Here is a 24312-nt window from a genome sequence, read left to right as displayed (position 1 = left end):
CACAGTTTAAAGACAAATAAAAAACTACTTAGATGACAATTAACTTTGTGAATTGCCCTTTTTTAGGGTGGTCTTTAAATTTTGCCCCTCAAATTGCTGGTCTTTAAGTTTTGCCCTTCGCCTAAAATTCATGGGTTCCAAGTTGGAACTCTCGCTCAGTCAAAAATTTTAAAAAAAATCGCAAGGTAGAGTTTGAATTTCGTGCGCGCCTCTCGCAGATTTTTAGTTACGCTCAACCGAAAGTCGCCGAGGCGTACTTTCTTCGAGGCATATATTTTATATTTTTTACTTTTCAAGCGCAAACTTTAGATATGTTAAGAAAAAAGTTCCGCTATGGGCATACTTTTTAGTTAAGGCATAACTAAAAGTATGCCCCATACGCAGATCCTTTTTCCTTAAGCGCATAACTAAAAGTTTGCCTTATAAGACATAGTCTATGCCTTAAGGAAAAGTTCTACCTTGTGGGCATATTTTTGGTTATGCCTTAACTAAAAGTCTGCCCCGTAAGGCATAACTAAACTATGCCTTAAGGAAAAGTTCTGCCTTACGGGGCAGACTTTTAGTTATGTCGGATCCGACATAACTTTAGTTTTTTCCTTAAGGAGTGTATGCCGGATCCGGCATACACGCCCCCCAGCTTTACCTTGCGATTTTTTTTTTTAATTTTATGTCTGAGCGGGGGTTCGAACCCAGAATCTTAGGTATTCGCTCACCTTTTTAAGCGAAGAGCAAAACTTAAAGACCACAAATATGAGGGACAAAATTTAAAGATCACAAATATGAAGGACAAAATTTAAAGACCACCCCAAAAGAAGATCAATCCGCGCAAAAAAATGATTAACTTGTCTAAAATTATCTTGGGCCAAAGACAAGAAATTGCATGGCTTGTCCTTCAAATGGGCTGGTCTTTAATTTTTTGTACTTCGAATGGAACTTATCTTTTTAGCGGGGTATAAGTTTTTTAAGGAATCATGCATAACTTGTGCCGGTTCCCTTAAAGAACTTATGCCTCGCTAGGCATAAGTTCCATTTGAGGGACCAAAATTAAATACCAGTGCAAAGTAGGGCCAAAAGTGCAAATGATCCGGCCAAAGAAGCTAAATATCCGATTTTGTCTACTCGGACCACTTCCTAAAGCTTTTGGTAAAACTCACAAATAATCATTTTCAATATCGTTATGGAGTTTTAAATTTTATATGTGAAACTTTAAGATATTATCATGAATTTTTACATGTGAAATTTCATGATAATGATTATCTTTTATAGATTTTACCGAAAGGTAGACAATAGGTGTTAATTTTTCAAAAATTTCCCGGAGATAAAGGCCCTACCTACTCACCAAGTGTGGGCTGGGCTTATAGTCAACCCGTGTGGGCTGCAACATATGGACTATTAGAAGCCCCCCACAACATGTAATCCAAATTTTTTGAGAAAATTATACCACTGTCACGGTTTTAAATTTAAGCACGTCATTAGCATTTCTTAATACGAACAGGTTTTATTACATTTTTGACATACTCAAAAAATATTATACAAAAAAAAAAATCCCCTAAACTAGGAATTCACCCACATTTTTCTTATTTCTCTCTCTTCTTTAACTACCATACCCCTATTTTACTCACTTCTCTCACTTCTTCAATCAATAGAGCCCCATTATTTTCTCCAAGGACGTGTATAGAAGGAGAAGAAGGCAGACATTTTAATTCGCACACCCAAAGTTTCTAAAGAAAATGTATAATTTGAGGTGATGATGTCTAATTTGGATCTCAACTAAACCTTATTCTTTTCTTGTGTTGGTTTACTGCTAATGAATGTATTTTAATTTATGTTTTAATTTAAATACGAAAATTACATTATACCATTATTATACAGTGTATATACTATGTATTTTTAATTTATACTCTTTCAAACATGCTTAAATACAAATTATACCCGGTATAAGTCATTTTCAGAGGTATAATATGTATACTAATGTGTTAATATACATAGTATAATTCAAATATATTTTAATAATATTGAGGGCAGACATTTCAATTCTCACACCCAAAGTTTCTAAAGAAAATGTATAATTGTGAGGTGATGATGTCTAATTTGGATCTCAATTAAACCTTATTCTTTTCTTGCGTGGGTTTACTGCTAATGACGACAACAACAACAACAACATACCCAATAGATTCCCACAATGTGGGGTACGGGAGAGAGTGTACGCGAGACTCCTTACTCCCCACCTTGAAAGGTATATCAAGTTTCGAAAGACCTCGCTGGCGCACGTAATAAGACAAAAGGTCGGATAAGGATAAGTTTAAATCAAAACAATATGAAAACGAGAAGCAACAAAAGCGAGAGAGTCATAATAAACAGTAGCTACCATATATAAATAAGATACTCGAAGTAAAAGACCCAACAATATAAGTAGAAATCAGATGGCAATAAACGAATGAGCAAACTACAACTACTAGGACGAAAGAAATAAGCGAGACTACCTCCTAGCCTTGTATCCTAACCTGAGTCCTCCACAACCTCCTATCTAATGAATGTATTTTAATTTGTGTTTCAATTTAAATACGAAAATTACATTATACCATTTTTATACAATGTATGTACCATGTATTTTTAATTTATACTCTTTCAAACATGCTTAAATACACGTTATACTTGGTATAATTCATTTTCAGCGATATAATATGTATACTAATGTGTTAATATATACATAGTATAATTCAAAAGTAATAATATAAATGATTTTTCATGTTGTCATGACGTATGCTATTGACCCTTGAAATCAAAACAGAAAAGTCAAAGACAACATTATGGAATGACCATGTAGGAAGGAAACGTTTGGAGAAAGTGTAAAATGAAAAATGTCGTAAAACAAGTAGTTATAGAGGGTATAGAGTGCCACAAAAAATAGGGAGCAAGTTTCTTATATAAAGTAATTTATTTTTGTATAAAACTCTTAACGTGTCATGACATATTAATTGCATTTACCTGCTAAGAATATGCAAATATTATTAAATTTTTGTTTACTTATGTTTTTTCCCCTAAAGTAATAATATAAATGATTTTTGAGAAAAGACATCATTTGACCCTTGAACTTGGCACGAAAACTCAGTTTAGCAACTAAACTTAACTTGTATTTATTTACCCCCCTTAACAACTTTCATCCCAATTATTTACCACCCTGAGAGCTGACGTGGCAAAAAAAAAAGTAAAAAAAAAAATTAAGAGAGTGAAAAATATAAAAAGGTGGGCCCGCTGATATATATATATATATATATATTATTATTATATAATTAAAAAATAAAATAAAAATAATATATAATTAAAAAATAATTAATTATTTTTCTCTCCACCCCACCCCACCCCACACCACACCCCCCCCCTCTTCACCCATTAACCCCCGCCCCCACCACCATCTTCTTCACCCTTCATTTTTTATTTTTCTCTTTCTTCTTCTTTCCTCATCCTACCATAACCACCCATAAAAACAACACCAACATCTTTAACCACACCCACCACCACTACCACCATCACCCCACCAAATTTCATCCCATTCCTTCTCAAAATCGTCCAAGTTGGCTATTATTATTATTAGCTTAACCCCATTTTTTCCATAATCATTATTCCATAACTTTATTTTTGAAAGAAAAAAAAATCAAAATCAAGAAACCAAAAATGGTGAAAATGGTAAGAAAAGAATGATGAGAATATAGAGAGAAAGAGGAATTTGTGAAGAAGAAGAAGGAGGAGGGGGCCGCAAGGGGCGGGCTGTGGAGGGGGGTTATAAGAAAGACGAAATGGTGGGGGAGGGGCGTGGCGTGGTGGGGGGAGGGGGGGGGGTGGGGTGGTGGGGGCGGGGGCGCGGGGGGTGAAGAAGAGGGGCGGTGGGGGCGGGGGGGTTGGGTGATAGGTGGGGGCGGTGGGGGGCGGGGGGTGGGGTGGGGTGGGGGGTTGTGGAGAAGAAGATGGTGGTGGTTATAGAATAATGATTATGGAAAAAATGAGGTTGCTAATAATAATAATAATTGCCAACAATAACAATCCAAAATAAACAATTTGGATGAATTTGAAAAGGAATGGGATGAAATTTGGTGGGGTGATGGTGGTGGTGGTGGATGTTGTTCTTATGGGTGTTTATGGTAGGATGAGGAGAAAGAAGAAGGAAGAGAAAAATAAAAAATGAAGGGTTGGTAATTTTTTAGTATTGGTTATTTTGGTTGGCGGCGGCGGTGCGGCGGCGGCGGCGGCAGTGGAGGTGTGGGCGGCGGGGGGAGGGGGTGGGGGCGGGGTTGAGGAGAAAGAAGAAAGAGAGAGAGAAGGAGGAAAAGAAGAAGAAAGAGAAAAAAGAATAAAAGAAAAACAAAAAATGAAGGGTTAGTCATTTTTGACGTGGCAATGCGTGGCAACGATGTGGCAATGACGTGGGCGAGTGTATACACCTCCTATTGTGAGAGTGGTATTATTTTCTCGGGGTGGTAAATAATTGGGATGAAAGTTGTTAAGGGGGGTAAATAAATACAAGTTAAGTTTAGTTGCTAAACTGAGTTTTCGTCTTACAAGTTCAAGGGTCAAATGATGTCTTTTCTCATGATTTTTTTGTGTTTTCATGATGTATGCTATTGACCTTTGAAATCAAAACAGAAAGATCAAAGATAACATTATGGAATAACCGTGTAGGAAGAAAATGTTTGGAGAAAGTGTAAAATGAAAAATGTCGTAAAAATAGTAGTTATAGAGGATATAGAGTCCCACGAAAAAAAGGGAGCAGGTTCCTTGTATAAAGCAATTTATTTTTATATAAAACTCTTAACCTGTCATGAAATGTTGATTGCATTTACCTGTTAAGAATATGTAAATATTATTATATTTTTGTTTACTTGTGTTTTTTTCCCAATTTTTTTTGTCTTTCACATACCTTTTTTTTTTTTTTTGCGCTGATTGTGCTTTTGGGGTGGGCTTTAATTTTTGGCCCTCAAATTGCTGGTCTTTAATTTTGTCCTTTGTTTAAAAAAGTGACCGAAAATAACTCGAGGTTTTGGGTTCAAACTCCTAATCAGTGAAAAAAAAAAAATTGCAAGGCATGACTTTGAGAAAAGTCTGTCTTATGCGGTATAGGTTACCTTAAGGCATAACTTTAGTTATGCCGGATCCAGCATAACTAAAAGTCTGTCTTATAAGGCAACCTCTGCCAGATCCGGCAGAACTTTAGTTATGTCTTAAGGCAACCTATGCCGCATAAGGCAAGCTTTTCCAAAAATCTTGCCTTGCGAGTTTTTTTATTTTTTATGCCTAAACCGGGGTTTGAACCCAGAACCTCAGGATATTCTAGGCGAAAAACAAAACTTAAAGACCAACAATTTCAGGGACAAAAATTAAATACCACCCTGAATAAGGGGCATTCCCGCGAATTGCCCTTTCCCGTAGCATATTGCTGGAGTGAGATCTCAGCCGAGGAATTCTGTTAGGTGTATCTAGAGCAGGCTAATATGTTAACTGTGCAAACAAATGTAGAATGAGTTGAGGGTCTGCAATTAAATCAACGCCTATTAGGCCTTTTTTTCGTTTCATTTCATAAAAGTACTCTGACTATGTAAGGACCTGAGTGGATTGTGTAATTTACATAATGACCTTTGAGGTGCGTTATTTTGAGCTTTTGACCCCACTTTCCTGTGGGCAAATTTTTTGACTTTGGGTCATGCACATTTGTCATGAGGCAAGCGGGAGTAAAAAAGTCAAGACTACTCATGTTCAAGGTCATTGGCTATAACTTTCCGGTGGATTCAAGTGTTTCTTTTTCATGAAATCTTCGTCGGTGGTCTTTTTTGAGATAGTTGTTTAATAAGTGATAATCTTCTTATTTCTCTTGCAACTTATGAACCTTTTAGATTACGATCCAAAATTTACTTTTGAGAAAATTTAAAATCTTATTACGAAACATTATATCACTGTCTAAGTTTTTATAAATTATTGCAAACGTTAGATAACATCTAATCTATAAAGTTGAACAATATATATGTAAACATTAGACTTAACATTATTTGGAAGAGTAATTTTACAAAACTATATTTGCACTACTTTTAAAACACAGGGACTATAAAGTAACGTAAAAAGGGACATTTTTATTAACGGGGTTGACAGGTAGACAAGGAATAGGGGTAGGTCACTGTGAAGTGGGGATAAGAGTTATGAAGTTTTTTTTTTTTTTTCCATCCGGTGTTTAATATCTATATTGGGTCCAATCAAATATAGATATACGTCAGAAAGTCACATATTTGGGGTAAAGCGCTCCGCTACTCCTCAACCAGCAGGACACAAATATTTACAGTAATTCCAACTATGTAGCTATTCTCCAGAAAAATAGAAAAAAGATTTTGCTTAGTAAAAGTAATGAACTAGCTATTAGCCAATAATCTTTCATTAGCAGCACAAATCTACAATGCCGATTCAGTTTCACTGTTAATCATGCTAAGTAACTATATATAAACTCACTTAACAATCATCTTAATTAGCTGCACTAGTGTGAACATTTTGTCTCCTACAATGAATTTGCATCAATAGGCTAGCAAAAACTAAAAATACTACCACTAGTACTATAAGTTAGTAGAAAAGGGCAGTGTAAAATAATTGGTTCCATGTATCAGGTAGTCCAGGCAGACACCAATGGCTACAATCAGGTTTGTTAGAGTTAATTCTTTGCTGAGAGTTGAGATCACCACTGTAAATGGATGGATGTGCATCTTTTCTCATAGCCGATAACAATGTTATGTCCAGCAAAAAAGGTGGGTTGTTCATTTCTCTTATTACTGTCTGAATCACATTCGCTTGATCAGAGTCCGAACGCTGGTACGTACCCGTCATCGGGGTGGTTGTTACGGGGCTAGTCTCCCCGTAACAACTCCCTGTTGATGCACCCGAGTTCCATTCATTCGGGCTGCCAACAAAGAAAATTGACAATAAGTTATAGCAGTATTACCCACACATAGTAGTAAGTGTTGTGGTAGTGCATAATTGTTTTAGTAAATCAGTAGTAGCAAGTGGCATCGCACATGTGGAGGGAGTTTTTCAATTATCTGCTACCGACAGACAAGGGACGCGGAATAATGCAACACCCATTATCCCATGTAGGTAATAAGGGAAAAAGATCATGTTTGCAGTAAAATAATTAATAATATATGATGGAGTGTGTTTTTACTTAAAGTTTTAACACTTCGTAATGATAAATTATGTCTATGATCACTTTATTTTATAGTCCAAATATAGTACTCTATTAATTAATGTCGTGCAGACATCAAAGATAAATAAGATTTCTCCTCTCAACTAGTCCTACATCTCTCTAGTACAATATATTTTTCCTATTCTGTTATAGATTTTTATCTTAATAAAATTAAAAATAAATAGATGAAAATGTCACCCACATTTCTAAATTTTCAGCAAGACATTAAAGCAAAAACTCAGAAATTCAATGTTATTAAGTCCAAGTTGGGGTACTAAAGTAGTAAAAAATACGATGAGTCGATGACAGCTATAGTGGGGGAAGGCCAGCATAGTTCCAAAAGAGAAATTCAAAGAACCCGACTGCTTATACTACTAATCACGCTTTTTAACCCTGACAAGTGACAACCCTGTGGGCCAGTAATTTTTGGAGGAGGAATACAAATTTAAAAAATCAAAGATATTATAAAAATCTTCTTACACAGTTACACTACCAGTATATTTTAACTTGTCCATTTTAAGGTAACAAATTAATGTTTCAATAAAAAATATAATTGCCTTTAACGAATATAATTGCATAAGAACTTATACTCAATAAAAAAAGAGTTTAACATACTCGTAGTGGGTAGGGGAAATGCCCTGAAAGAAGAGTCTGGTTGTGCTTCTGTCAATATTGGTATCAACCCATCTTGCCCACGTTCTTAACGCTTTCTCCATTGCCACTAGTGGGTCCATGTCTTCATACATTCTCCCTCCTCCTTCTAAGGCGTCCCACCTGCATTTTACCTCATGTCAATCAGAATCCGAGCCAAAAGTTTATGTATTTTGAATACGCATAGCTCGTTTTAGTTACTAGATTCACAATTAAATATTTATGACATATCTAATAAAATTTTCAATACAAATAGTATAACATCTAAGCAAAAGCTAATGGAATTCACATTTATTCATAATTGATCAGAGGCGGTACCAGGATTCGAAGCTTGTGAGTTCGGGATTCTACTTCATTTAAGCAACTGATTTTAAATTAATAATTTATACAATGAATTTTTCAAGACAAATACAAGGCATAAACCAAAGTTACTGGGTTCGGCCGAACCCACGAGTCCTATGCTAGCTCCGCCTCTGTATTTAATGGATTTACTAATATTAATATTAAAGGTCGCTAAGCAAAAATTACTAACTTCTTCTGCACTCATACTTAATATTGTAGTTGTGCCCCTGATGTTACAAAACAAGATTACTAAAACACATACATCTGTAATAGAATCTTAACAAGTTGATTTACACTAGCAGTGTAATTTAACTTGTTTTAAGTAAATTGTCAGTCTTATTTCAAATAACTACTTTCACTTATCATAATGGTTAGTTATAATTATTTTTTAGGTGACTTGATAGTGCATCTTTTCATATATCAAATTTGTGGAAGTGTTTTACAATGTTAATTAGTTCAAAGTCCAAAGTGAACAGAAAAATATGAAAGAAGAGAGGTTGGAAGGAAAGTATACCCTTGGAGAGGGCCTTTGTGAGTCCACCAATGACCAGTATTAAATATCAATACATCCACACCAATCCAAGCATTAGCATTTCCTCTAACATCATCCAATTTTAGCACTCTCTTGCCTTGCACTGTGTCTATGTCCACCAGATATGGTGCTTTGTAATACGAAATAGACACTCCATAATCCTGCATCACACCAGGTTTAAATTAAGGACCAAATCACATAAAAAATACTAATGCAAATCTCGTTAACAACAATAACATGTACACCTCAATCCTAAATCACTTCAGACCCCACTTATGAAAATACATTGGGTATGTTGTTGTTGATGTTGCCTCAATCCTAAATTAATTAGAACCCCTAATATAAATCCTTTTAACAATAACTTTCCCGATATTAGTGTAAGCTTACTCATATTATCAATCCTAAATTCAGATAAAAGAGAAAGACTGTTGTCAAACATAAAATTAATCAATTTATGATGAACCTACAATTATGGGCGGAGCTAGAGTATAACTTACAACTTTACCAGTTTTTAAGAAAATACATTGAATATATACAAATTATTAATTTAGAGTTCAATAACTTAAAAGAACTAGGTAGAATTCAGAATCCATAAATTTTAAATTCTGACATCAACTCTGCAGTCACAAACTTTCAACCCAGTTTCAATAATGCATTTCTCTAAGCTAGAAAGAGGAATGGCTTACCGTTGCATATTAGAACTCATTAAAGCTCTATTATCATCATCATTATGTTCAATAAAGGAAATGAAGGAAGATTTTATAAAAAATAATATTGAAAAAGAAAAATACTCAGAAGATGTATTTCACCAATGTATTTGACATAAAAAAATGAAGAGCGAGGCCAATACCAGGAACTTGAAAGTAGACATAGGGTAACTCCTTGACATTTGTGTTTGAGCTTTTGGTACATCTGCTGAAATCATACAAATCAACGACTCCCATTGATCCCTCCCTAATGAATCTCCCACAAACATCACTGTTTTCCCTTTCATTTTCAACAGAAACTCAACCCCATTAAACCTACATTCACCAGCAACAAAAATAATCAAAAAATCAAAACTTAGGACCCATTTGGCCATAAATATTTATTCACTTTTTTCCGAATAATTTTCCGCTTTATTTGAAAATCAGTGTTTGGCCATGAAAAATTTCAAATCCAACTTAAATTTGTATTTCAAAATTGGAAACTCACTGAAGTAAGTTCAAGAATAAACATTGATCTGTATATTCATTGTAAAGAGTATAACCAAACACAACTCTATCTTCAAGTGAAAAATATTTTGAATCTATGGCCAAATGCCTACTTATTTGGAATAAAAATCGAGTTTCAGGTACCTGGGAAGCTCACAATTAGCAGGTTTCCATCGATACTTAAGGTATTCAGTATCAGGTCGACCGTACAGCTGGCAGTTGAACTGTACATCAACGGTGCGGCAAGAAGAAGATTGGTATAATGGGTAAGTTTCGTCGTATACCCAAGTACCAATAAACAGAGCACATGAAGTTTGATTTCCTTGAAGAATTGGACTTCTATTGTGATTTGGGTTGTTATTATTGTTGTGGTGGCGTCTTAATAATATTACTGATGAAGCTACATAAAACTGTAATATAAGAAGACATAATGTAGAAGAAGAAGTAGAGAGATGTTTCATTATTGGAGAAACTAAAAAGGGTCTAAGAGGGGGAGAAAAAAGGTACTTAAAAAGTGGAAAAGATAGAGAGAGAAAGCATAGAGAAAGAGAGAGAGAAAAAGAATGTTGCTTTGTGAACGTTTTATTTGGAAAGAAAAAGGCATGGGCCTATGGGCGATGGGGAAATGAAGATTTTTGTTGTTGCAGTGTGCATGTGACGATGGCTGACTTGGTTACCGTGTTGAGCTGGATTCAAGATTTGAATATTATAAATTTAAATTTAAATTTTTATCATTTTTTAAAATTATTATTTATTTGTTTTTATAAAAAAGTTAACACCTATGTAGAGTTCGAGTTGAAATTATTGAATACTGCTGAGCTATATTAGGTCGGTGATGATTGAAATTCAAGATTTTAAGTTAATGTGTTCAAAATTAGAAAGGGTTCTTAGTTAGCTTAGAAGTGGATGTATAATATAAGACTAAAAGGGGAGTTTTTCTCTATTAAGTAAATTTTCACTAGACCTTTAGTTAGTAGTTTAGTTGTTCTCGGAGGAATTCAATCTTCAATCTACGCAATTAGAAAAGGAGAGGGACGGTATGTACAAGGCACCGGAAGAAATTCACCGACCTATGGTCAGACAACTATTACTTAGCGATTCAAGCTTGTGCAGGTAAGTTGTAGCCTAAAATTCAAATCGTGGAAAAAAAATTTAAGTTAAGTTCACGCTAGCAGCGAAATTGAATCAGACAGCAAGATCGAATAGGCTTATTCCAATTTTATGTTAATAGATTCAATTCTTTATGATACTACATACAAGTTTAATAGGTTGCATTTTTAATTAATTTATTTATAAAATTTGAGCTGAAGGTGAACCTTCTGTGGCTGCCTGGTTTTTGTTGGGAAATTGATTTCCCAACTTTTGATGCTTTATTTAACGACACATATTTAATCACTAAAGATGTTTGCACAAACCTTTGTCATCTAGTAGGCTTGCAGCTTTGATGAGATCTAGCTTCTCAAAAATATAAACAATGTACTTGTGTTTATTCTTAATTAAAAATTCGGAAAAGAGCCAAAGATACTCCTGTACTATTAGAAAAGGGTTAAATATAACCCTGCGTTATAATATTGATTCAAATATACCCTCCTCCGTTAAAGTTGTCCAAGGTGGACATCCAATCTTACGTGACACTTACATTTGATGAGGTGGATACCACGTGGCATGCCACCTCAACACCTGTTGATAGTTAGTTCACTTTGGTACACTTAGGACCATTAGCTTTATAGAATTTTACACTTGTATCTTGTATATATATATAGCACTTTGTACATTGTAGAAAGTAAGTGGACTGATTCTAAAAGGATGAAATAAAAGGATATTCTCTCTCTTCAACCGACCTTCTTCTTCTTCTTCAATTCAGCCCTTTCTCCATTGATGAATTGGGTATTGTAACATGGTATCAAAGCAGGATTCGCACAGATTCGAGGAGTATTTCAGATCCTCTATCGATCGATTGTAGTTTGTGATAGGTTCGTGGAGCACAGTTGAAAATCGTTGGCGAAACTAGGGTTTTGTTGGCGAAATTAGGGCTCTTCAAAATGGCTGCTTGAAGTTCTGGAATTTTCGATCAAATTGTTCATGATATCGTTGAATACAGTTGGTAATCTCTATTTCACTCCTTATTCTAACAGATTAGGGCTTATTTTCGTCTGAATCAGGTCGTGTGTATGATGTTGTTGCGATTTCCCCTATTTTTGGTAGACTGGAATTTGTTTTCATCCGATTTGCGTTGGTAAATACGATATTACTGCAATTTCTCTGATTATCGTATGCGAATATGGTTGCGCCTACTAGCACAGCAACACATACGACTCCAGTAGCAACACCCCTCCCCTCAACACCCCTAACTTATCTTATCCCTCCCCTCTATTTGTTATTCCACACTAAAATTTATTTCTCCTCCACAACCATTGCCACTATTACTGCCATTAAGAGACACGTGGCATGCCACCTCAACACCTCTAATCCATTTTATCTCTCCCCTCTATTTGTTATTCCACCACTAAAATTTATTTCTCCTCCACAACCATTGCCACTATTACTGCCATTAATAGAAAAAGAACAAATAACTAGGGGAGATATGAATTTGAGATAGTGGTGGATCCTCCTTGCTGATGATCCATCGAAATTAGTGCACTTTTTTCATATTTTGATGAATTATCTGGGTATAAGGCTGAGCATTAATTTTTATTTCCTTTTTTTTTTTTGAGAAATAAGGTTGAGCATTAATCTCTGAACCTGAGTATAATCGTTTGTGGCTGGTTGCTAGGTTCACAGTTTAGTTAGCGCGAATAATGACCCTTAGCTATGAATTATGCTACATAATATAGTTCAGTTTGCTGCCAATGGGAACATCATTTTAGGACTAAAGACAAATTGTCAAATTCTGCAGTTGTAACTTTGAGTGCTATCCCCTTCCTGCAACACGATCTGCTATCTGTTTGATGACCCTTATTAGGTTTGTTAATCTTGAAAATGGAACAAAATAAATGTGAATTTCTTTAGTTGAAACTGAACGTGTGGCTATTAATCAAAACTGCATTTTGGTTGATCAATTTCTTTTTAATTCGTAAAAAGACTATCTTTAACATATTTTGAAACTGTCATAAGTGAGAGTTGTAGGTCTTTATGTATCTACCGAAACATAACCGCAGTAATGGTGGCAATGATGGTGGAGAAGAAGGAAATTTTAATGGTGGAATAACAAATAGAGGGGAGGAGTAAAATGGGTTAGGAATATTGAGGTGACATGCCACGTGACATCCATCTCATCAGCCATGTAGGGTTGGATGTCCTGCATGAATAACTTTAACGGAGGAGGGGTATATTTGATTTTTTTCCAATAGTACGGGGTATATTTGGCCCTTTTCCGTAAAAATTCTTGCATTGACGTTGCGCAATCAATGATTGCACATGTGGACCAAATTTATTTTGTCTCTAGGATAAGGTGTGTGGACCACGCGAAGAAAATTTGTTAACTAAAATGAATTGTCTGAATACGAATTCCCATATTAAAATAGTCTCTATCCTATTAGGAACTTGTTCTTTTTTCTTTGCCGTTGATGGTCCATATTATAAAATTAGTCTGATTTCAATTTGTAATTACAAACACATAACCAAATTTTAAGTCATCCACTAACACTTTGAGGTAGTGACCATGAACTACTAGAATATAAATAAATAAATAGAAAGTTCAATACACACATATTTGGTATAGAGGAAAATATTTTTAAATTTCTATATTTGATCGGTTAAAATTTTTTTTTTTTTATTAAATGAGTTCATTAGAATCAGAAAAATGAGTTCCCGGATAGAAGTAGGAAAAATAAGTTTTTTAAGTGTTATTCCATATAAATTTTCTTCTCCTCGCTACTCCCCAACCCCAACACCCGCGGCCGTTACCCCCAACCCCAACCCCTTGCCCGCCATAGCCCATAACACATTTCCCGTCCCTACTCCTCCCCCGACCCCACCAACGCCTCACCCCCACCGCTCATAGTAATTGCCTTACATTATATAAATATCTTTGGTTTACATATCAAAACCAGAAAATAAATAAAAAGTTCAGAAAAACAGTTTCAGTGGATTTTTTTTTTCTTTCACCTTAAAAATATGAAAAGAAAGCCAGGGTGGGGAGGGGTTCATCTCTTGTCTGTAAGTTGGGGCATGGCAATGGGGCCCTGAAATATTGGATACCTCTATCAAACTTCATTAGAAGTAAAGGAATTCACGTTTCTTACTACAATAAAACAAAACCAAGCATAAATCACACTTCCTATTCCAATAACGAAAAAAAAAGGAAAAAAATGAAAGACCAAACAAAAAGGATAACTTGTGAATGGTTAATGTTCTTTTCTTTGCTTCTGGAACAAACACAGAACTTCATACCTATTTTGACATGGGATACATAACTCCATGTCGAATCTTTGAACTTATTTGAGTTAAGAGGTAACATACTTTATCTTATTATTTAAATCAAGACCTAGTTTTTTATTTCTTAAACTAGCTCCCGGAACAATCTTTAATTTAAATTTAAATTTCAGGACGAATTGATTATCTCCAAGTTTCGGAATTCTATTTATCTTTCTTTAGTATTGACTATTAAGTCACTAAATCATTTGATAATGACCAATCTGAACAGTATGCTTGCATTTTTAAGTCAAAAAAATAGGTGTCTTATGATAAGCACTTTACATAATCATCGGTTGGGACCCTAATCAAAAGAAAGAGAACCACGAAGTATAGTTAGAGGATTCATCATATTAGCTAATTAATACGCTGGTTGCGAGCCTGCCCATGATTGTATATGTAAATTGCTTATCATGAGACATCCAACAAGCGTTTAGAAATTTAAAAAAATGTGAATTTGAAAAAAAGTTGAAACAAGGTATTTGAAAGTTAAACTTGTATTTCGATATGTATTTAACTTGAGAAAAAATAGAAGCTTTGTGAGTGGATTTTTTAAAAAAAATTCCGTGGATGACAGAGTGTCATGAGGGCAGATTGAATATATGGGTTCAGCCGAATTCTGATCCAAACTCTGTATATATTTTAAGAAACTCATTAATATGTACCTTTTTCCAAGTAGAGATTCAGGACCCCTCAGAGACCATAGAAAACTCATTAATATGTACCTTTTTCCAAGTAGAGATTCAGGACCCCTCAGAGACCCTTGTCTATGGCTATCAGCTACCTCTCTTGGTTGCTAAGGCACTGACATTTTTTCAAGAGGAGAATCCAGAATCCAGAGTCAGATGATTTAGAATGAGGAAGAACGAAGGGGAGTGTACGCCATGCAAATTGCGTCCATGCATCTCAACAGTAAGAACGGAGGGGAAAGTCCATAATTTAGAGTCAGAGGATTTAGAATGAGGAAGAAAGAAGGAGAGTGTAGGCCCCTACAAATTGCATCATGCATTAAAAAAAGGAAGAACAAAGTGAGAATCCAGAATCTAGAGTCAAAAGATTTAGAATGAGGGGAGCGTAGGCCCCGCAAATTGCTTCTCCTGGTCTCTCCATTCTAACAATTAATGGAGGAGAATAATTGACAAGGTTCGTGATACGTGACAATGCAAAACCTTTCAATAGTAGAACTTCTACTCTAGATTAATCAAGATATTCTGAAATGAACTTGCTCTAGACAAAACCAAATATCTAGAGTGATATTTCCATTCTTGGAAGCTGAGATTTTTGGCTTTATGCATTGTAATAACTAATATCAGGAACAAAAACGATACAAAATTTGCTGATGCCAATTCGAACTAATCATCTATACAGCATATATACCAGACTTGACAATTTTTTTTTTTTTGGATCAAGTAAACGTAACCAGTCTGGACAAATTCCCTCCTACTCCTTTATAAAGGAGGAAACTAACGTTAAACCTGAGCACAAATTTTCAGGTCTTTTAAATAACAATCCTGTAACAGATACTCACAGCTCCACTGCTGGTTCAACTTTTTTTCTTAAGAAATCACCAGCTTAATATTGAGTATTACCCCTTCTGATATTAGCTTTGTTTTTACAGGACGACTTATCCTTCTCAGCTTGTAGCATTTGATCAGGCTACTATCATGGCGGTGCTAAGACAACGTTGTTGGTTCACCTGCTAAAAATAACAAAAGATGTTAATTATGACGAGGATTCAATAATTAAGAAATTTATAACTATGAAATGACATTTTCTGAGCAAAGGAAAAGTAGCAAGAGGAGCCCAAAAGTAGGTTTTATTGATACCAGATATTCCTGGTGTTCTGAGTGAAAAGCACAGTAGTAACTTTCCAAATGGCATGTATTAGGATGAAGGAAGAATTTCTGAACGCCTTGTACTACTGTTTGTTTGTTACAAATCACACCTTATAATTAGATATGAGATATACTATACAAAAATCATACATATGTATGAATGTAGTAAATGAGTGTTTCAGATACATCTACTGTGATAGCTCCTCCATTGATAGTTATGTAGTGCAGTTATTGGGTCTACTTGACTTCTTGTTCATATCATTAATTAATTCAACAAGTTACACATTTTGCCGGTCGGCTAAAAATAATTACATTCATTAGCCAAATATCCACTATTATGTATAGAATATGTATATTTTATGTATATTATCATACAATTGATACACAAAAAATATACATTTGCTGGTTATTATTTTGGTGGGCGGCTATTTATGTCAATTTCTCTTTTCCTCCACATGAGTGAGTTTGACTGCTGGTCCATATCATTAGTTTTAAAAAAAGAATCATATTTCTTGTTAAAGTAATTTCTATTCCTCATGGATGTGAAACTTATAGCGCTTTGATTAGTCTCTTCTTCAAACCTTTCAAAGCGGAACAAAAGAGAGAGGAAACATACTGCATAGATCCTTGGTCCACCTCGGAGACAGCAGTGTTGTCATCCAATTCAACATTGTCTTTGCTATTTGTATTGTCAAAATGTGTTTGCTCGGCTTCTGCAGGGGCTATTAAATTTCAGCTGCAGATAAAAAGATACTCATCTCTTGTCACAACAGACAGAATATCATGTACCTGTTAATACACTCGATATCACAGAAGGAGAAGCAGTCTTTTGAAGGATCTTCTGGCACATGATAGTACCCTGGAAATCAAGGAAAGTGTAATCCAAGAAGTTTACTCTCTCTGATTCTTTCACCACTGAGAAACCAAATGAAGCGGTCCACGTATTCAGGACAGCAGGGACAGCTGGTAAAACTAGCCTCTCAACTCCTAATTCCATGAGTTTCTGGAGAGAGAAACAAACTCACAATGAGAAAAAAACAGAAACAGTTAATAAGTACACTGGGATTAAATGATTAAACACTCAAAATTATCATCTGCCTGCACGATATCACTAATTCTCTGGGTTATAGACTACTTGATCATTCTTCAAATCAAGCATTTAATTCAGCTGACTGCCCAGCAAACTAAGTCAAATTTATTAGGATCAATGCAAATCACATGACAAATATGCCTACTATGAGATAACAAACATTTCCAAATACCAGAAAATCTTTTCCTACAAAATGTACATCAGCAACCCCTCATTGGGATCGCTAACCATTGTCATTGTCACCAGCTTAAATACATAGCCGAAAATTCTTGAATCCGCAGCCCTGGTCGAGGAAAGAAACCTATAACTATTTTTTCCAAAAAACAACAAGACTTTTTATACTTTATATAGCTTTCATGAACGTCCCTGCACCAGAAAGAACATACTCGGGCTTTTTTTAGACCTGTTCCTTTGGTATACCACCACCCCGCAAAGCTGAACTGAAGAAGAGATGCATACCTTTTCGAGCTCCTTGATTAAAATGCGACACATTCCAAGTCGGCGGTGCTGAAATTGTGTTGCAACAAGAGGGATCTCTGCCACCTTTTCTCCATAAACCCTTTGAAATGACAGTAAAAGTATACATATTTGTATCAAAATTTTGTTTATTACTTTTAGAATTATGGAAAAGTTTACAAGGAAGAGTACAGAACTAGTTTTAATTTGCTCAAAGAATATATATATAACATACCTTACAGTCGCTACTGTAATCAGTTCGTCATTTCTTTCCAACAGCACAGTGTAAAAACCTTGAAAATTTAAGCGGTTTAACTCTGACCTGCAGTTTCAGATTTTGTTTGTCGTTAGCTGAAATAATTAATGCCCGATCATTTTTTTAATAAAGGCAATTAAAGCATATTACGTGTCTAGATGGTAAAATCTGAATCTTACCATCTACTAAAGATAACATCTTCTACAATATCTCTACTGGTGTGAGGTTCTTCGACTGGTTCAAAACATTCATGCATCACATTCAAAGCAACACTAAGTCTGCTATAATTCTCCACGCTGGACTCATAACCCACAATATCAGAACCAGAATCATCAGGTTCTATATATTTCAACAATGTCCAAGTTAGGTTATCATCACCCACTATAACTGGCTTTCCCAAAAGATGACGCATGCCCAAAAATATCTGCAAAAAAAAAAAAAAAAAATTGTCTCTAATAAAATTTCTCACATAGTTAAAATCCACTGAAAATGGAAAAAAAGCACTAGTTAAGCATGTAATCACTATGTTTCTCAGGCATTAAATATTGCATTTTATAAACTTCTTAGCAAAAAATGTTGTGTAAGGAAAGCATGCTTCAACTACCAGCTCACAACTCTTGTTGCAGAACCAATTTCCTTCAGGATAATTATCCAGCTTTCCAGGACCCTTGCTTCTCAAGCACCGAGCATGATCTGCATCGAATCAAATCTTAATCAATAAAGAAGTACCTATACGGAGATATGTGTGCACACATATACACACAATTCTATATACCTGAGCACAAAAATGTCACTAGAAAGATTACAATATGTTGTTGGAACATATGAGAAAGATCAAACAGCTACTCACACTTATGGTCACACTGGCAACAAATGAGAACGGAGTTATCTGTAAAGTGGTTTCTGTTTGTATCAAATCTGCTCTCACCACACACTTTACAACAGCATGATGGACAAAACCAGTCACCTTCTGGAACCTCCTGTTTAAGCAATTGGATGCAAGATTTTAGCTTTCTGATTGAGGATTAACAAAACGAAGTACAATATAACAGTAAGAAAGTGATACCTTGATCCCAAGGCAATCACGGTGAAATGAAGAAGGGCATTCATCACAGAGAATTAATTCACCGCCATAATGACACACAGAACATATATAGTCATTTGTGCTAAAACGACTACCCTTTTCTACTGCACATGGTTCTTTCGTGGTGTTGTTTACACTCTGTTTGCGTTTCAACTGCATTTGACACTCAAGAAGAGACCTTCCATCCTCCAAAAATATATTTGCTGAAGGTCTGTGACAACTGCTCCCAGCATGAGCTTCAAAGTTACGAAGACCAAATATCTTTTGGCAGCAATTGCATTTGATTCCTTCACGAGTTATCCGCCCTTCTGCCATTGGATTACCATACTTCTTTCCGCAATATTGTACCTTAGCACGTGGCAGGACCACATTATTGTCTATCAACCAAGATAAAACTGTTCGAGCTGTTTGATTAGAGGAAGAAGGAGCCGCCTTCCGAGCTCTTTTACTTGATCGCATCACACAGGCTGAAGAATTAGATCCTATACCATCTCCTTTTTTGAGTGAAGGCCTGGATTTTTTCCCTGGCAAGCCACCAGTATGAATATCTCTTACATCGCCATGTTTTCTCTTCTTTCTTGGTTTGGTCATGTTATACAATCTGCTTTTACCATTTTGAAGGGGTTCTTTTTCTCTTAACAGGGGGTCATGCTCTGGTAATTGGCTTTCGGATTCCCACTTTTTTATGCACCATATGCAAGCCTTTCGGAAAGAGATAAAAAGTTTACCTTCCGGGGAGCGGAAACGCAATTGCTTGTCTTTCTTCCCAACAGTATAGAATTTCCATCCAGTTGCAGCTAGGTATTTCTTAGCTTTTAGGGTAGTATCCCCTATCTTCACCCCAAGTTTATACAACTTCTGATAGGCACCTTTTTCTTGAGATCTCGGTGAACAGTAATCAATTACAGCTTGACGACTGATTTCAGGATCAATAATTGTTTCTTCAGTAGAAGTAGATGGCAACTCAGGCACCTCTCTGCATGTTTGTGGTCCTTCCATGCTAGGAGGAGACTGGATGGAGTTATAAGTTGACTCATGTAAACTACTTTGTTCAACTGGGGGAACGGGCCGACAAGCTTTTGACTCTTCCAACACCTGGCAAACTTGGGTAAGTGACCCTAATACCTTTCCATCAGGAGTAACGTAATTTTTCTTTATGATGCCACAGTCCATTATGAGTTCAAATTTCCAGCCCAAATGTAAGAGATGCTTCTTAAATTTTTTCACCGAGGATTTATCTGGCATATACTTAGCAATTAATGCTTCTGGACAAGAGTCAGGTTCACCGACCAGGTTCTGCCCCTCGGATTTCTTCTTCTTTGTAGGAGGTCTCCCCCTGCGAGGCTTAGAAGTCGGTGGTTCACTCTTGCTACTGGACAAAATACCAGCAATGTCATCACTAGGTGGCTTCTTAAAGTTTTTCATCGAGGTCATAGATGACATATACTTAACAATTGCTTCGGGATTCTTCTTCTTTGTAGGAGGTCTCCCCCTGCGAGGCTTAAAAGTCGGTGGTTCACTCTTGCTACTGGAAAAAATACCAGCAATGTCATCATTAGGCGGCTTCTTAAATTTTTTCATCGAGGACATAGATGACATATACTTAGCAATTGCTTCTGAGTTCTTCTTTGTAGGAGGTCTCCCCCTGCGAGGCTTAGAATTCGCGAAAGTCGGTGGTTTTCTCTTGGTACTGGACAAAATACCAGCAACGTCATCACTAGGCGGAGGCACAGATGAATCTTCTTTTTGACTAGGAGGAATTGACCAACAATCACCATTACCGCACAGTTGAACTTCCTTTGTGGCAGGGGCAAAACCGTCTGAAACAGATTGCTTTTCAACAGGTTGAGGATGGGAAACATCATCCTGATCCATAGGAAGCACAGCCGGACTATCTAATTTGCAACCGGATTCAGTAAAGGGTGCAATCGAGTTATCAATATACATTTCAAGGGCAGGTTCTGAAAATTCCAGCAATTGGCCTCCCTCTACAAAGACCTTTGAGGAGTTCAGTTCAGAAAAAAATTGTTTGATAGTTAACTTCATATTATCATGCACAACTTCCTTCACCAATTTCCTCCAAATATCTATTGAAGAAGACGTCCACCACTGCTTGAGAACTTCATCATAATCAGGCTTTAGCTGCACTTCATACCAGATTTGTTTGACTGAGATTAAGCGCGGGTGTATCTGCTCAATCTCCTCAATCAATTCAAGGAAAATCCAAGAACCACGAGGCTCCCATTCTTCTGTAACCTCATCCCAATCTTGACTTATTCGAAGCTTGTCCACTGGAGCCATCATCTCATCACCCATTTCTGGAAAGAAAATTCTTCGCTCCTTGTCCCCTTCTTCACGATGAAAAATCACACCTTCCCACCAGGCATCCTGGTAATAGAAATCTACACACAGTCCATATGTTAAAGGCCATTTTCCAAATTCATGTGGAGGTGGCGAAGGCCTAATCACACCACGACTGTGAACTGGATTTTGATCAGCAGGAATTACCCCATCAACCATAGGAGAAACACTTACAGATTCTACCAAGTTGCCAGAACCATCTTCTGACAGAAGGTGATCGTATTTAACTCGACGAATCAAATCAGCACAACTAATCACAGTACCCAGGTGCCACGAACCCAAAAACCCATCTTCATCGCTCCTCACCTGCATAAATCACAATGCATTAGAAAAACATTTACCAAATGCGAGAAGCGCAAAAAAAGTCTAAGGTCCATCGGGGCTTTAAGTGCAAAGCACAAATAAAGCATGGGCTTTAATGAAAAAGGCGCAAATGGAGAAAAAAATTTGAATATATGTGTTTGATCCAAGACTAATAATAATAAGTAAGAATAACAAATATATATGGACAAAGAAATTGAATTTTTTTTTACGATAAAGTGAAAATAACAAATGTTTAGTGTTTCCTATTCAGGAGACTCGCATTGGCAAGGAAAAATGTCTTAGAGCCTTGATGATGTCACTGAAGTGCACATTAAGCGAGGCGACTTGGTTTGCCCCTCGCTTCAGGGCTTAAGCGCGCGTTTGACAACACTGGACATATCACTGTTCCCCGCCTAAACTCTCCATAATTAAAGAGCGGAAAAAGGGTAAGAGGAAAAAACATTCTTCACCCATGCCATCCACTTTATAGCCTTTAAAATACCCAAGACAAATTATGGCATTGAACTAACAATTGGAAGGGAAACATTAAACCAGTCCATGGTACTCCCTGATATTTTCCTCAATTATGCTGAAATTGAGCTTTATATGCACAATGAACCCCAAACATTTATACTAATTTTATCTAATAATTCCCGGCCCTTCACTTCATGAACATTAAACAAAAAAACCCACTTGCAACAGGTTGCTACCCATTGTATAGTCAATTTTATGCCTAATTAGCAACTTACATATACAAAATTACAAATGTACATCAACAAAACATAGATAACACAATGTGAGGAAATCAACTTACAAATTCTATGTTTGGGAAACGTTTTAACCACTGAAACCTAAAGATCAACAATTCAGTCAAAAACAAAAAACCCAGAATCAACAAAACCTTATGAACAAAACGAAAAATTCCCTCTGCCACATTACACTCCATATAAATTAATACTCCTCAAAGAATCAAACTTTTTTTTTCTTAACCATTTATAGAAAATGTGATCAGAAGTATTCTTTCCACATATCTAATTTGAGCATTAAACAAAAAACCCACTTTCAACAGGCTGCTATCCACTGTATAGTCAATTTTATGCCTAATTAGTAACTACATATACAAATGTACATCAACAAAAAAGCATAGATAACACAATGTGGGTAAATCAACTTAAAAAATCTGTCTTTGGTAAAAGTTTTAACCAGTAAAACTTAAGGATCAATAATTCAGTCAAAAATGTTATCAAAACCCAAAGCCCAGAATCAACAAAACCAAAACTTTCCCTCTGCCACACTTTATACTCAAAGAATCAAACTTTTTTTTTTCTTACAAATTATTTCCAAATACCTAAATTGAATTTCCAAAAATGGTGAAATCACATAACAGAATTCAGATGTTTCGCTACTCGTACGACATTTTGGATTAACCCAAAAAAAAAAAATGATTGAAAAAAAAAATCTAAAAATCTGATAATTCCTTGTCCTTTCACTTCATGAACATTAAACAACAAACCCACTTTCAATAGGCTGCTATCCACTGTATAGTCAATTTTATGCCTAATTAGAAATTTACATATACAAATGTACATCAACAAAACATAGATAACACAATGTGATTAAATCAACTTAAAAAATCTAGTAAAATTTTTAACCACTGAAACCTAAAAATCAATAATTCAGTCAAAAAAGTTATCAAAACCCAATTCCGGAATTTATAAAAAAAAATAAAAAAAAAAAAAAAAAAAAATCCCTCTGCCACATGTTACACTCAAAGAATCAAACTTTTTTCTTCTTAACCGCTTCTTATAGAAAAAATTGATCAGAACTATTCTTTCCACATATCTAAATAGAATTTCCAAAAATGGTGAAATCATATCAGAACAGATAACAAAATTCAGATGTTCCTCTCCTCATACAACATGTTTAGATTAACCAAAAAAAGAAATGAATCAAAATAAAAAAAAATATAAAAACAGAGCCATTTTAATTACCTCAACTTTTTGATCAACACCCAATTTCCGATGTGTATGTTTATCAACATTTTGCTTTCTTTTCCTCAAAATTCGCTCATTTTCAGCCGCCATTGATGCTTGAAGAGTGAAAGTTTTAAGCGATACAAAATATAGAAAAGGGGTTACCAGTTACACTCTCTCAGTTTTCTCAATTAACAGGGGTTTATATACATAATAAATAAATTAACAAAATGGGTTAACTTAATCCAATGGCGTCTATTCAATCGCGAAAATGTCGGATTAGATGTTTTCTCTTTCATAAATTTGCTTACTAAGTAAGAGGAAAAAATATTAAGGACTCTGCTTCTGTTGTTCCTATTTTGCTCACTAAGTTTTGGAAATAAGAGAGTATATGTTTAAGGAATAATTTAATTATGTTACAGTGGAGATAACCGTATAAAATTCCGGGCCAACATGCAACACGTTCATTTTGTGTCCAAAAGAGTAATTATTGTAACGTACTATTATACTTTATCAAACATTTTTCTTGTGTTGTTCCAAAAATTTGATGTTTTTTTTGTTTATCATTCCGTTTCACTATTCGGTATTCATTATTCGTTTTGAGGTTCTG

The 24312-nt window shown here is 35.5% G+C and overlaps 2 protein-coding genes across 6 annotated transcripts; both read right to left on the bottom strand.

The window, feature by feature from the left end:
- Nucleotides 1-6388: 6388 nt before the first annotated feature.
- Nucleotides 6389-10513, bottom strand: LOC132052919 (protein PMR5-like). Of its 2 annotated transcripts, none has more exons than XM_059444640.1 (5): nucleotides 10076-10513; nucleotides 9589-9760; nucleotides 8721-8899; nucleotides 7829-7987; nucleotides 6389-6931 (listed from the first exon to the last, which is right to left on the bottom strand). In XM_059444640.1, the coding sequence occupies exons 1-5, from the start codon at nucleotides 10390-10392 to the stop codon at nucleotides 6598-6600; spliced, it is 1161 nt and encodes a 386-aa protein (XP_059300623.1). In that variant the 5' UTR covers nucleotides 10393-10513; the 3' UTR covers nucleotides 6389-6597. The 2 variants fall into 2 exon arrangements, with proteins under 2 accessions (XP_059300623.1, XP_059300624.1); XM_059444641.1 differs by having other exon boundaries at nucleotides 9589-9725; nucleotides 10076-10307.
- A 5109-nt stretch (nucleotides 10514-15622) lies between these two features.
- On the bottom strand, nucleotides 15623-24091 carry LOC132052918 (uncharacterized). Of its 4 annotated transcripts, none has more exons than XM_059444636.1 (10): nucleotides 23721-24091; nucleotides 19048-21732; nucleotides 18832-18961; nucleotides 18586-18674; nucleotides 18161-18405; nucleotides 17961-18047; nucleotides 17729-17828; nucleotides 16969-17182; nucleotides 16796-16901; nucleotides 15623-16043 (listed from the first exon to the last, which is right to left on the bottom strand). In XM_059444636.1, the coding sequence occupies exons 1-10, from the start codon at nucleotides 23811-23813 to the stop codon at nucleotides 16037-16039; spliced, it is 3756 nt and encodes a 1251-aa protein (XP_059300619.1). In that variant the 5' UTR covers nucleotides 23814-24091; the 3' UTR covers nucleotides 15623-16036. The 4 variants fall into 4 exon arrangements, with proteins under 4 accessions (XP_059300619.1, XP_059300620.1, XP_059300621.1 ...); XM_059444637.1 differs by having other exon boundaries at nucleotides 15623-16040; XM_059444638.1 differs by having other exon boundaries at nucleotides 16796-16892.
- Between the last annotated feature and the right edge of the window lie 221 nt (nucleotides 24092-24312).

This window comes from Lycium ferocissimum, chromosome 4, assembly GCF_029784015.1.
Source record: "Lycium ferocissimum isolate CSIRO_LF1 chromosome 4, AGI_CSIRO_Lferr_CH_V1, whole genome shotgun sequence".
NCBI classification, from domain to species: domain Eukaryota; kingdom Viridiplantae; phylum Streptophyta; class Magnoliopsida; order Solanales; family Solanaceae; genus Lycium; species Lycium ferocissimum.
Note: the sequence above shows the minus strand (reverse complement) of the source record. Positions and strands in the feature narration are given on the sequence as shown.

What these genes read in the sequence shown, in the direction of transcription:
- LOC132052918 (XM_059444636.1), bottom strand. Translation starts at nt 23,813, where the DNA reads ATGGCGGCTGAAAATGAGCGAATTTTGAGGAAAAGAAAGCAAAATGTT. An exon ending in GCAACAAGAGTTGTGAGCTG is followed by an intron (nt 18,406 to 18,585) that starts GTAGTTGAAGCA and finishes TTTTTTTTGCAG; the next exon opens with ATATTTTTGGGCATGCGTCA. An exon ending in GATGTTATCTTTAGTAGATG is followed by an intron (nt 18,048 to 18,160) that starts GTAAGATTCAGA and finishes CTGAAACTGCAG; the next exon opens with GTCAGAGTTAAACCGCTTAA.
- LOC132052919 (XM_059444640.1), bottom strand. Translation starts at nt 10,392, where the DNA reads ATGAAACATCTCTCTACTTCTTCTTCTACATTATGTCTTCTTATATTA. An exon ending in GCTAATTGTGAGCTTCCCAG is followed by an intron (nt 9,761 to 10,075) that starts GTACCTGAAACT and finishes TGGTGAATGTAG; the next exon opens with GTTTAATGGGGTTGAGTTTC. An exon ending in TGTCTACTTTCAAGTTCCTG is followed by an intron (nt 8,900 to 9,588) that starts GTATTGGCCTCG and finishes GGTGTGATGCAG; the next exon opens with GATTATGGAGTGTCTATTTC.